At 38.5% G+C, this 12,611-nt stretch overlaps 1 protein-coding gene across 1 annotated transcript; it reads right to left on the bottom strand.

The window, feature by feature from the left end:
* Nucleotides 1-202: 202 nt before the first annotated feature.
* On the bottom strand, nucleotides 203-1,135 carry LOC110304095 (olfactory receptor 10P1-like). Its single transcript, XM_021175346.1, has one exon. It carries the CDS (start codon nucleotides 1,133-1,135, stop codon nucleotides 203-205), a length of 933 nt encoding a protein of 310 aa, XP_021031005.1.
* Between the last annotated feature and the right edge of the window lie 11,476 nt (nucleotides 1,136-12,611).

A 12,611-nucleotide genomic window follows, 5' to 3' on the forward strand; every position in this document is an offset into this window, starting at 1 on the left:
AAATCCCACTTCAATAGTGAATCTAGGATATGAAATAAGAAGTAAGACACAGGCCATCCATGTCTCAATTCTGGCACCTTCTACCAGGAGGACTTACTTTACATTTCTTTATGGATCCTGCCAGGTTGAAGTTTAATCTGAACACCTGAATGCTGGGAGCAGGAACGCTGAACAAGTGAAAGCACCCCAGTTCCCCTTAGGGTTAGGGAACCTGCCTTTTCATGTGTTTTAGGGCCCCTATCACCTCTTTGTTCCGGAGGGTATAGATGATGGGGTTAAGCATGGGTGTGACCACTGTGTAAAAGAGACTAAGAATGCGGTCTGTGGTGACAGAAGAGCCTGCCCTGGGTCTGATATATGTGATGCTGGCTGTTCCAAAGAAGAGGGAGACCACAAGCAAGTGGGAGGAGCAGGTAGAGAAGACCTTGCGGCGGCTCTGGCTAGAAGCAATTGCCAGGATGGCTCCCAGGATGCGGGCATAAGAAGTAACTATCAGAGAGAAGGGGATCATGATAAAGACCACTGTGGCTGTCATTACAGAAATTTCACTCCTGTGCTTCCCAGCACTTGCTAGCCTCAGTACTGGCAGGATGTCACAGAGGAAGTGTGGGATGATGGGACGGCTAGGGAAAGGCAGAGTGAAGATGAGGGAAGAGTGAGTGGTAGCTGTGATGATGCCCATGATCCATGAGGTTCCCACCATGGCTATGCAGGCCCGGTGGTTCATTAGGGTGGAGTAGTGCAGGGGCTGACAGATGGCTGCATAACGGTCATAGGCCATGGCTGTGAGGAGACAGCACTCAGAGATACCCAGGACAATGAAGAAGTACATCTGGGCTGCACAGCTCCTGAAGGAGATGGCCTGGGGATGTGAGGAGGTCAAATCAGCCAGAACTCTGGGCACAATGTCTGTGGTGTAGAGAAGCTCCACCATGGAAAGATGGCGCAGGAAGAAATACATGGGGGAGTGCAGCACAGGGCTGGTTTGGGTAAGAAAGATAATCAGTGAGTTGCCCAGAAAGGTTATCAGGTAGACCAGAAGTACCAACCAGAACAGTGGCCCCTGAAGGGCTCTGAGGTCAGAGAACCCCAGTAGGAGAAACTCAGTTGTTGTAGTTTGGTTTTCCTCATCCATGATTCCAGGGCACAAGCTTTGCACAGCTAAGAAAGAGAAATAGTTTTGAAATAACCAATACTTCTGTGATGCAGAAAAACAGTTTCCATGCAGCCTCTTCTCAAATCAAGAGAGCTGGTGTCTTTCATTTTCACACGAGTCATGAATCCCAGAGATTTAACTCATCTGGACTAATAATGAGGAAATAGTATGGCTGTGATTTAACCCAGGCCTTTTGACCATACAGTCTGTGTTTCTGCTACTTTTACCTTCTCTGTGCTGCCTTCCATATGGAGAACTTTAGATGGAGCAGTTGTGTCCTTTGTACTAAAGATACTGAAACTGAAACTCAAATGGCCACACATGCCCATTGAGTCATGCCCAAGGTAGTGTCTAACAGTCATCACAATATTCCTAGAATTAAGATGCCCCATAATGATGTGAACATTTATTATATAACAGCATAGACAAATCACAATTAGGATTCTGGCACCTGCCATGATTCCCTTCTTGCCTTTTTGTCTCAGTCCCTGTGTTACAAGGTACACTGCCCCAGAATAATCTCTATGAGTATTTTGTTGAAATTTCACTCACCATCCAAGCTTCAGTTCAAGTTGTATGACCACTTGTGTATCTACATACTTAGAAATATTTATCCATGGCATTTCAGGATTAAAGGAGACAGGTAGGAGTAAATATTTCTATGGACAACACTAACATTTTATGTAAAACAATTTCGAAAGGTGTTGTTTGGTATGTTTGAACAGGAGTGATAACAGGGCACTCACTATGGAATAAAGCAATGCCCCCAGTATTAGCCTCCTCTGCTTATAGGGAAAGTCTTAATTACAGTGCGTTTGGATAACATGTAGTGGCTTATTGAACTTCTAACTTCTCTTTTACTAGAAGTCCTCAACTATTTGAAGAACATATGTTTTGAAGAAAAACTTTAATTTTTATCCATATAATCACGAGATACATGCCACAGACTCAGGTTATTTTAGTGTTGCTTCCAGCGAGACCCTAAAGGACAAGGTGGGAAGAGGTTGCTAACATTTCCCAAGTGCCTCATTGCTGCAGTGTATCCTGCCTAGGGCTTAGTATTTATCAAATCATAGTATAACACAGAAAACTTTTTTCCCTGTTTTGAAGATGAGGGAATGGAATTCCAGAAAGCTTTAGTAATGTCCCCCAAGCCACTTACCTACTAAGTAAGATTGGGCACAAGCTCAAGTCTTTCTAAGTTCAGAGTCTGAAATTTCTAACTTCATAGCCACTAATTTATCAAATATCACAGAAGCTAATTCACTAAGGCAGTACTTGAAACATACCATATCTTCCCCAGACATACATAAGATGAATTAAAGAATACCAGTTATATAGATGAGAACACATGAACAGAAAATTAAATGACTTATTTAAAGTTAGGTAACTAGTTAGAAAAGATGGAGCATTGTGCTCCAGTTTCCAGAAACCTAGGTCTTAAGATAAACCAGTCATCATTCTCTATGGCCATCTCCTACATGAGTTTAGTCCAACAATTTGCTTACCTACTTTCTTACTCAGGCAAGAGGCTGTAGTTTCTGCCATTGCTCATGTACCTAACCTTCACAGCATCCTTTGTCCTTTCACTATATATTTTGCCTAAAACTGACAATTTGAGATTGCCACATGTTAAGAATTTTATGTTTTCTCATTTGTCTATACAGAAACATGGGTACTAATCTAATTGTCATGGTAGAAAAATAACAAAAGCCCCTAAAGTTTAAACTACTCACCTAGGGTCACATAGTGGATGACAGAGACAGGATTGTATATTTAAGCCATGTACTTTGGAAAAACGAATGAGTATATTTTAACAGGGGTATCCAGCCTCAGTGATCACAGATCCTTCTAGTGTCCAAATCCACATAAATAACATGTAATAGATCATTTTTTCAGAATTTTTAAGTGCTATTTTTAAAAATAAAATATTTTAATATATTTGTAGAATTTTGATCACCTTTGCTGGATTTCTTTCCTCCATATACATTTTTCTCAAGAATTTGTTCTGCAGAACACCTGTTACATGCTTTTAACTATCATATCCACATTATCTTGTTTTCTTCCAATCACCTTAATATTTTCTGTAGACATTTTATCACAAAATCACATAGTGATCAAAATGAGAATAAGAACATCTGTTCTTGTAGTACTCCATTGATTTTCTCCAATAACATTTAATAAACTCTCTGCATATGTTTGCAATTCAAAATGTTCCATTTTGTGAATATTATATCTGATACAAAAATATCTTTGTATGTATCTATATTTATTTTTGTTCACATATTTTTCTAGGATAAATTTTCAGAACGTGGTATATTGGTTGAGTGTAGATTATTTTTTATTCTGTCATGATACAGATTTTTTAAATCTTCTAAATATTTGCTGAAAACAATTCCAATCTTCCTTCCTGAGGAAGGCTGAGGAAACCTGCCTGTCTTCTCTTTTGTCACCTTTGCCACACTAGATTCTTTCTTCACTCTCAATCTTGTGACTATATTTTACCTCAGTATGTCATCTAAGAGGTGGATACCAGGGCCTCTTCCAAATTCTCAGCTCCCCCTTCCCTTCATCTCAGCCCCCTTCCTAATGCTCTTTGACTGCTTATTGTCTCTTAAGCTTGTTTTATCTACCATTTGTCTGACATGATTGAGCAGTCTTCACAGAGCTTCTGGCATTGAAAGCACTTTTCAAAATTCAGAAGACCAGATGTGATAAAATATTACTACACTCTGAACCACAGAGCTGGGCTTTTTTTTTTTAAAGGAAATATTTATTTTGGTTTTGAAGAGATCTTACAATGCATTCCATGAACTCACTAGCCTTCTGTCTGAGTTTTAAAGTTTTACTTATAATTTTGGTAAAGACATAAAACTTATCATGTAATGTTCATATTACATGGTGGGTGTAGGACAGCAAAGTAGAATGCAGGCAGATTTGTCTGTAAATTCTGAGAAACCATTAGGAAGACCCTGAAAGATGTTGGTCATAGAAATATAGAAGCTATGATTATCACCTCGCAGGCAACATGGAAATTTTCAAACCCACATGCGTTCATTGTTTCATCCTACACAGCACAAATATACATAGCATATAATCATAACACATCACATGGCACATCTTCCCAATAATAGTATATTTGCTTACCTTATACCTCAAAGATATGCATATATATATATATATATATATATATATATATATATATATATATGTATATATAAAACAGGTCTTTCCCTCTTATGTGCAATTTTATTTGGAAGAAATTTCCCATTGTTCTATATATCCTTTCAAAATATCCTCCCTGCCAAGCAAGTATGGTGACATCTGAATCATATGTCTGTAAAGAAAATAGCTAAGACTTAGAAATCCTCTCTAGGATTATTTTCTTTTATGCTCAGGAACAATTATTGGTCCCTAAACACAGGGCTCTAAGACCCAAGTAGGTCCTGATCTGCCCTCTGCCTTCTCTCTCTGTTTCTGGTAGTGCCTCACTTTATCAGACAAAAGCCCAAAGTGTATACTGTATTGTGTTGGGACCTTACCCAGGATAAGTAGAAATGGTCCCCCCGTCAGGGCAAGGGATGCTGGGCACAGGGGAGGCTACCCTTTCCTTCCTCCTCTTTGAAAGTATTTATCTCTGTGGTGTCCCCAACTATTTTGAGGTTGGTATAGTGCCTTCATTCCCAGAGGAACTTAGATGCCCTGAGCTATGGTAGTGCCATGGGTGAGATAATTGTGTCTGTGTCTCCAATGTCGCCTATATCCACACTCTTTTAAAAAAATATTTTCTAATGGCTCCTCCTAATCTCCTCTCTCCTGTTACCTCTCCTGATGTCATGACTTTCTCTTTTGTGTTTACTTGGTCACAAATGACATGAAGCTTCAGGGTCTTCCAGCTTCATATGTGGCCTCTCCTCTGGGATACCTATTTCTCTGTAAAAAATCTCTCTTTGAAGTCACCAACCCTCCCCTCATTGCCTAACTGTGACTTTTGAATCTTCCTTTTACTTAATATGGTTAGTACTTGTCGCCTGACTTTTCCAAAGTACTTTCTTCAGTATCTAAGATTTCCACACTTAAGTCATTGGTCCTGGATCCTCATTATATATACAACTGAGTATCTTACCTTAGATGTTTTAAATGTATCCCAAAGTTACTCGGTCTCTAATAACTCTTCTTTCCATCCTATGCTTTCTACCAGGTACAATGGATAGAGTCAGAGCTCTATCTGTACATGACCTTTCTTTTTAAATTTAAAAATATTTTTGATTATTTTTGAAATTATAATTGCATTTATCCATTTCCTTTCTTACTTCCAAGGCTTCCTCTATATTCCTCCCCTTCTCCTTTACATTAATGTCCTATTTTTTACTAGTTGTTATTGCATGCCTACATGAATTTTAATTACTGAAGTCTTAATTGAAAATTTGCTTATTTAAAAAGACCTTGACTCCCCATTGTAGAGGGATGCTAGAGGGGTAAGGCAGAAGTGAGGAAGCATCCTCCTACAGGCAAAGGGGAGGGGGAATAGGATAGGGGAGCTGTGGAGGGGATACCAGGAAGGTGGAGAATATATGAAATGTAAATAAAAAATAATAGTCAATAAAAAAATTAAAAGACCTTGAACACACCATGAATACTTTATTCCATAATCTTATTTTCACACATCTCCAATTGATGATCATATTTGCTTTTTATTTGTGTGCTTAGTGCAACCTTTTGTGCTACAAGAAACAGGTTTTTCTTTATTTATAGTGATTATTTTGGTGTTGAAAAGACTAGTACATCGATTGTTTTGGCATAAATTGCAGATTTCTCATTTAATTCTATTCCAACTCATACTGCATACCTGCTTTTATATCTTCTGGAGTTTAGAAAGCTAAAATTTACATTTTCCAAGCTGGCTTTTAGCTCATTTTCTGCATATGACATGCCTCTGCAGTACTAAAGTTCCTGCAGGAATGATGGAAGGCAGAGGTGAGGCAGAGGCTTCTCTTCCTTATGCTCTTTCCTTCCATAAATTTAGCTCTGATTTTGCTGGTCACAGAGCTTCCAGCATGTGGGGTGAAAATACACATTGTGGTATTTATGATTTTCTAGGCATGTATAAAGAGAGCAGTGACATGGATTTGGAGATGGTTATAGGAATAGTGTCTCTCACTCTTTTTTAATTTTTTCTTTTCTGTTTTGATATTTTAATAGATTTAGATCATTCTCCCTTTCTCTTTAATCCCTCCAGACTTCCTCATATACCTTTCTTATTCTCTTTTAAATCAAGGCCATTTAAAAACTATAAACAAATATATTCCTAAATATAACCTTCTTATTCTGTATATTACTTGTATATATGTTTTCAGGGATGACCATTGGATAATCAATTGGTGTGCTCTTCCCTGGGGAAGACGATTTCTCTCATTTTCAGCATTCCTATTTGTGTGTGTGTGTGTGTGTGTGTGTGTGTGTGTGTGTGTGTGTACATGTATGGTTGAAACCTCATGATCTTTCCACATCCCTCTCACATGTCTTGTTGTCTTTGTTCAGTTCACGTTTTGGCAGACATTTGTTGAGACTTTATGGGTGTACATTCTGACATTACTAGGAGACATAGTTTCACAGCAAACTCTCTGATACTCTGATTCTTAACATCTTTTTACCCCCCCCCCCCCGTTTTCCATGTGTTCCCTGAGCCTTAACATAGGAGTGTTTTGTAGATGTATCTACTGGTGCAGGGATCTACAACTATGCACTATGATTCATTGTAGTTTTCTGTAATGGTATCCATCAGTTGCAAAAAGAAATTTCCTTGATAAGGTGTGAGGACTGCTCTTATCTGTGAGTTTAAGGAAAAATGTTTACCTGGTTGTTACCGACTATAGTGGTTTAGTAAATCATGTTTGTAGGTACTCCTCAAAGACACATGGTTACACTAGCTCTGAATAGTTGGCTCTTGGTTTCATCTTGTCGAGCAGTCTTAAGTCCAATGAGAAGGTATGAGTGCCACTCCTGCTCCCTTAGGCTTTTTGTGCCATGCTAGTAGTTGTGGTTTATAGGCATCATAGCAGGGTAGGCCTAATTTAATGATTGCCTCTTGCCTGTGGAATCTTACATGGCACCATTTGGTTCTGTAAAAGATAGTCCTCAGGGAGTAGACTATATAAAAGGTCAGTTATACCTGAGGGATCACTGGGCCCCCTCTCTGAAGTGCATGGTGTCTTTCACAAAGGTACTGTCTCTGTGGGGAGACTAAGGGCAAGAGTAGGAGCATGCAATTTTTTTTTTAATTAAGTAATTTCCTCAATTACATTTCCAATGCTATCCAAAAAGTCCCCAATACACTCCCCCGCCCCGTCCCCCACCCACCCACCCCCACCCCTTGGCCCTGGCATTCCCCTGTACTGGGGCATATAAAGTTGGCAAGTCCAATGGGCCTCTCTTTCCAGTGATGGCCTACTAGGCCATCTTTTGATACAAATGCAGCTAGAGACAAGAGCTCTGGGGTACTGGTTAGTTCATAATAATGATCCACCTATGGGGTTGCAGTTTCCTTTAGCTCCTTGGGTACTTTCTCTAGCTCCTCCATTGGGAGCCCTGTGATACATCCAATAGCTGACTGTGATCATCCACTTCTGTGTTTGCTAGGCCCCGGCATTGTCTCACAAGAGACAGCTATATCTGGGTCCTTTCAGCAAAATCTTGCTAGTGTATGCAATGGTGTCAGCGTTTGGAAGCTGATTATGGGATGGATCCCTGGATATTTTTTTGGGGTTCTCCTTTGGTCAACTCTAACTAATGACTTGAAAGAAGGCTTCTCATATTTAGTGTTGCAGTTTTCCTGAGGTGATCTTTGGCTCTTGAAGAGAGTGTCATCAACTTAGATGAGAAAAATACATTAAATTATACAAGTATATTTATACACTGAATTACGAATATTAATTTCCAATAGACAATTAATAGCAGATAATTCTTATGAGCTTTCATGATGTTCTTACTGTTATTTTACCATCCTGCTTCATTCTTGTGTATTTTTCTCCCTTATTCCTCCCTAGGAAGAAAAACCACCTTTTCCAGCTTCCCCGGTCAGACTACTTTTAACTTTGCTATGCCCCTCTATGTTGCTTTCCAATAATCTCTACCCTGGCAAAGAATCCTACTGGTTTCTACAGAAGCTCCAGGATATGTACTCACATCTCAAGATTTGGATATAGAGGTCTCCAATGAAAGAGGAGATGCAACATTTATCTTTCTGGGTCTGGTTTACCTCACTCAATATAATCCTGTTGGATTCTACCCATTTACCTCCAATGTTCATTGTTTAATATTTATTTATAGCTGAATAGCATTTCATAGTGTATGTATGCCACAATTCCATCATATTTCGTCAGGCAAAGGTAATTTAGGGTTTTCTAGCTATGGGTTATAGAGCAGCAATGAGCATGTCTGATTAAGTATCTGAGCAGTGTGATGCTGAATCCTTTTTTTTTTTTTTTTTGTATATCCAGAAGTAGTATAGCTATGAAATGTGACAGATGCATTTTTAGGTATGAGACATTTGGCATATGCCAAGGAGTGGTATCTTGGGTCTTAGGGGAGATTTATTTTTAGCTCTTTGAGAGTTCTCCACATTGATTTTTTTAAAGATGGCTGCAGTAGTTTGCAATCCACCAATAGTAAGTAAGGGTTTCCTTTTTTCTACACTCACATCAGTATTTGTTGTTGGTTGTTTTGTTGATCTGTGCCATTCTAATGGAAGTGAGATGAAATCTTGAAGCTGTTTTTCCCTTATTGCCTTATTGGGTACCTTTGAGACATGTCTTAGTGAGTTTTTCTTCTTTTGAGTTCTTTATATTTTCTGTATATTAATCTTCTTTCTTATGTATAGTTGCTCTATTCTCTTAATCTTGGCAGTGGTGAAATGTTAGTTGTCAAGCCTTCTCTGTAGTGCTGGTGAGACTAGAGACTCAGGAGAGAATGCATCCTTCTAGTCCTTACTCTAATTTTGTGTTATAAGCATTTAATTTTATGAACTGAATACATTTATGCTTAAATGAGCTATGGAAGAACTTTTTTATTTGAAACCAAATTTTAGCTGATACACTGATATAATGTTCCATACTAGAAATGTTGTCAGGTGGGATATTAGATTCTACCATCAGAAGACTTTGGGTTTAAAAATGTTGAGAGCCAGGCATCACTGGAAGTTGTAGAAGCTGATAGCCTTTAATGTTAGTTATTAGAGAGCATGTTATTGGTGGCTTCTTAGCACAGTGTTATAGAAATAAGGAACTCAATGACAGTGTCATTAGCTGCTGTTCATTTTGGCTCTGAACAGATTGAATAAAGAAACAATAGGGATTTAGGGTGTTTAGGTTTTCAGATTTATGTCTAAATACATAGAAGTGACTTTACAATGGTCCCATAGCAAATTCAGGTTTTGGGTTGTTCAGGCATCAGTGAAGAAACTCTTCTACTGGATTTTATATCTGTACTGGGATCTGAAAACAGTAGAGTGGAAGTTACTGAATTGGTATTTTGAGCCTCTGGAAAGTTCCCGGCCACAGGAGAACTGAAGAATGGAAAAGTATTCATAATAAATCTGTATCTTTAAAAGATAATTACTGTATTTTTAAGAAGCAGATCTCTATTTGCTATTTGGCAGACCACTAATACCTGGTGATGAATCAGTAGATGACATGTAATCTGAGATCACTTTCATGACCTTGGTGTTATGTGATTAATACAACTGCATAGCTGACAATGACAACTCAGGTAGTTGGGTCACAAGTTTTAATCCAATCTGGGCTATATATTGAGTTGAAGACCAGTTCAGGCTACACAGCCAAACCCAGCTTCAAGGAAAATAATCTGGACAGCCATTCTCAGAAGTATGCTGTGTTTGTTTGAGAGAAGAGGTATATATATATGATGCTTGAAAAAGTTCAATAGTTACAAGGGCATTCTTTCAATAAGTAGTCTTTACTCTCATATTCCTGCCATGGTAATGATCTTTCTTCCTTTGATTTTACACCTGGATAATGGAAGAAAAATTTTCTTAAGCCTATAGAACAGAATATAGACTATTGTCTGATTGTATCCCCAATACTATGCAGTGCTAACTTGAATTTTCACACCTATGGATTAGTGTTTACTGTACTGGTGTGTACTTTGCATTCTACCAGATGAGAAAGGTGAATGCAAACTCAGCTATAAGCTCTACAACCTGCCTGAAAAATGCTGGTGAAATAGTGTCATAAAGCAGTGGGAGTAAACACTCACTGTCTGATTGTAATTAAGATCCACTCCTTGAGATGGAACCCAGGCTTGACTCTGCCCAAGGTGGTCAAGAACCTGATACTACATCGAATTAGAAGAAATCCAAACATTGCTCTTCTGTTACAGGAACATATAAAAATGTCTCCTAATGACATTCTGCTATACTCAGATAAGTGTCTTGCACAGTTATCAGAGTCTGTTCCTTCTACATACAAACAAGTACAGAGACCCAGAATTGGACAATGTATACACTGAGAGATCTTGGAATATTCAGCCTTAAATGAAATATCCTATCAGATCCTTCTTCTCAGGTTTAGAGAACTCTGCGTAAGAGGAGGCAGAAAGATTATAAGAGCCAATGGGGATAGAAGACATAATAGAAAACAAGTCTTTCAAGATACAATAGTACTGATGCACATATTAAATTGCAGAGACTTGGCACTATGCACGGATCTATTCCAGATGGGACCCTAAAGGTGAGGGGAGAAGCAGAATTAAGCCCTATCTGTAACCCAGAAATAATCTCTAACTGATAACTTTCTGCCAAGGAAAAAATAGATTTCTCTAATGGAGTCTTACTAGTTGTACAAATAACATATAAGGGCAAGCCCTATGCCCAGCGGTGGGTGGCTATTACAAAACAATCTCAATGATAGTTTTGGAGTTTTTTTTTCCACTCAGAATGCTTTTTCTGAACAATTTTCTTCTCTCTCTCTCTCTCTCTCTCTCTCTCTCTCTCTCTCTCTCTCTCTCTCTCTCTCTCTCTCTCTCTCCCTCTCTCCCCCTTTCCCATTTGTTTGCTTTATCCTATTCTGCTTTTTATAACATTATTTTATTATTATGTGCCTGCTTAATTTTTATGAAAATAGATTATTCTGTCGTACAATACACCGTGACCACTTTTCTCTTCTACACTTCCCAGCTCCTTTTCACTTCCCCTATCCTCCTAGATCCACTCCCCCTTGGTTTCTTCTTCAGAAAAGAGCAGATGTCCAAGAGATGCCAGCCAAACAAGACAAAATGATACAATAAGACCAGGTAAAAGCCTTTACATCAAAGCAGAGAAAAGCATACCAAAAGGAAAAGAGTCTCAGGAGCAGGTGAATACTCACGCAGACCCTAGATTTGCAACTTTACTCTCTGTAGGCTGCTGTGAGCCCTGCTTAGTGTATCTAGTGGACATATTCTGTGACCTCTGTCCCCTCTGACTACTTCAATTTTATCCTCCCCCTTTTCTGTTTGGTTTCTTGAACTCTGAGGGATGGGTCATGAGATATAGAAAGAAATTATGTGGATTAAAGTGGGTTTGAAAATGGGGACAATCTGGGAGAAGTTGCTGGAGGAGAAACTGTAATCAGAACATACTGTATGAAAAAAAAACCCATTTTCAATTAAGAAAAGAAAAACAAGAAACAAACAAACAAACAAAAAACAAAAAAGAAAAAGAGAAAGAAAGAAAAAGATATGACCTGAGAAGCAGTGGAGAAGAGAAGACCATCTTTTGTGTAGAACTTTGTTGGCTTAAATCAGAGTTGGATTTGTCTGGCAGAGATTGCTTGAGGTTGACTGATCCATGAATGTTAGCTCACAGTTTGGTAGGATGTAGAGAAGGCTAATCTTTATTGCCAATAAGTCTGGATTTGAACATACTCAGGAGAAACTTATGGTAATATTCTAGTGTATTTCCATAGAAATTTAACTGAGGAAGGAAAACCCACACCAAATGTGGGCGGTATAATCCCATAGTCTGGGTTTCCAGACTGAACACAAAGGGAAAAGTTAATAAAGTATCCTTTTGAAAGTAGGTTACAATTAGTGACTAGATTTTTTATCATAGATAAAAACATGATGGGACATCTGATGTTAAGATACAAAAAAAGTTGATTCATCTTGGGTTCTCTCTAGTTCTATTTTAAAATTTATGTTATTTTATTTTTTAACAATTTTTTATTAGATATTTTCTTCATTTACAATTGAAATGCTATCCCAAAAGTCCCTTACACCCTCCCCACCTCCCTGCTCTCCAATACACCCACTCCTGCTTCCTGGCCCTGGTATTCCCCTGTATTGGGGCATATAATCTTTGCAAGACCAAGGGCCTCTCCTCCCAATGATGGCCGATTAGGCCATCTTTTGCTACATATGCAGCTAGAGACACGAGCTCAGGGGGTACTGGTTAGTTCAT

The sequence above is a fragment of the Mus caroli genome, unplaced genomic scaffold (assembly GCF_978045245.1).
Source record: "Mus caroli unplaced genomic scaffold, Mus_caroli_1 scaffold_9, whole genome shotgun sequence".
NCBI lineage: Eukaryota > Metazoa > Chordata > Mammalia > Rodentia > Muridae > Mus > Mus caroli.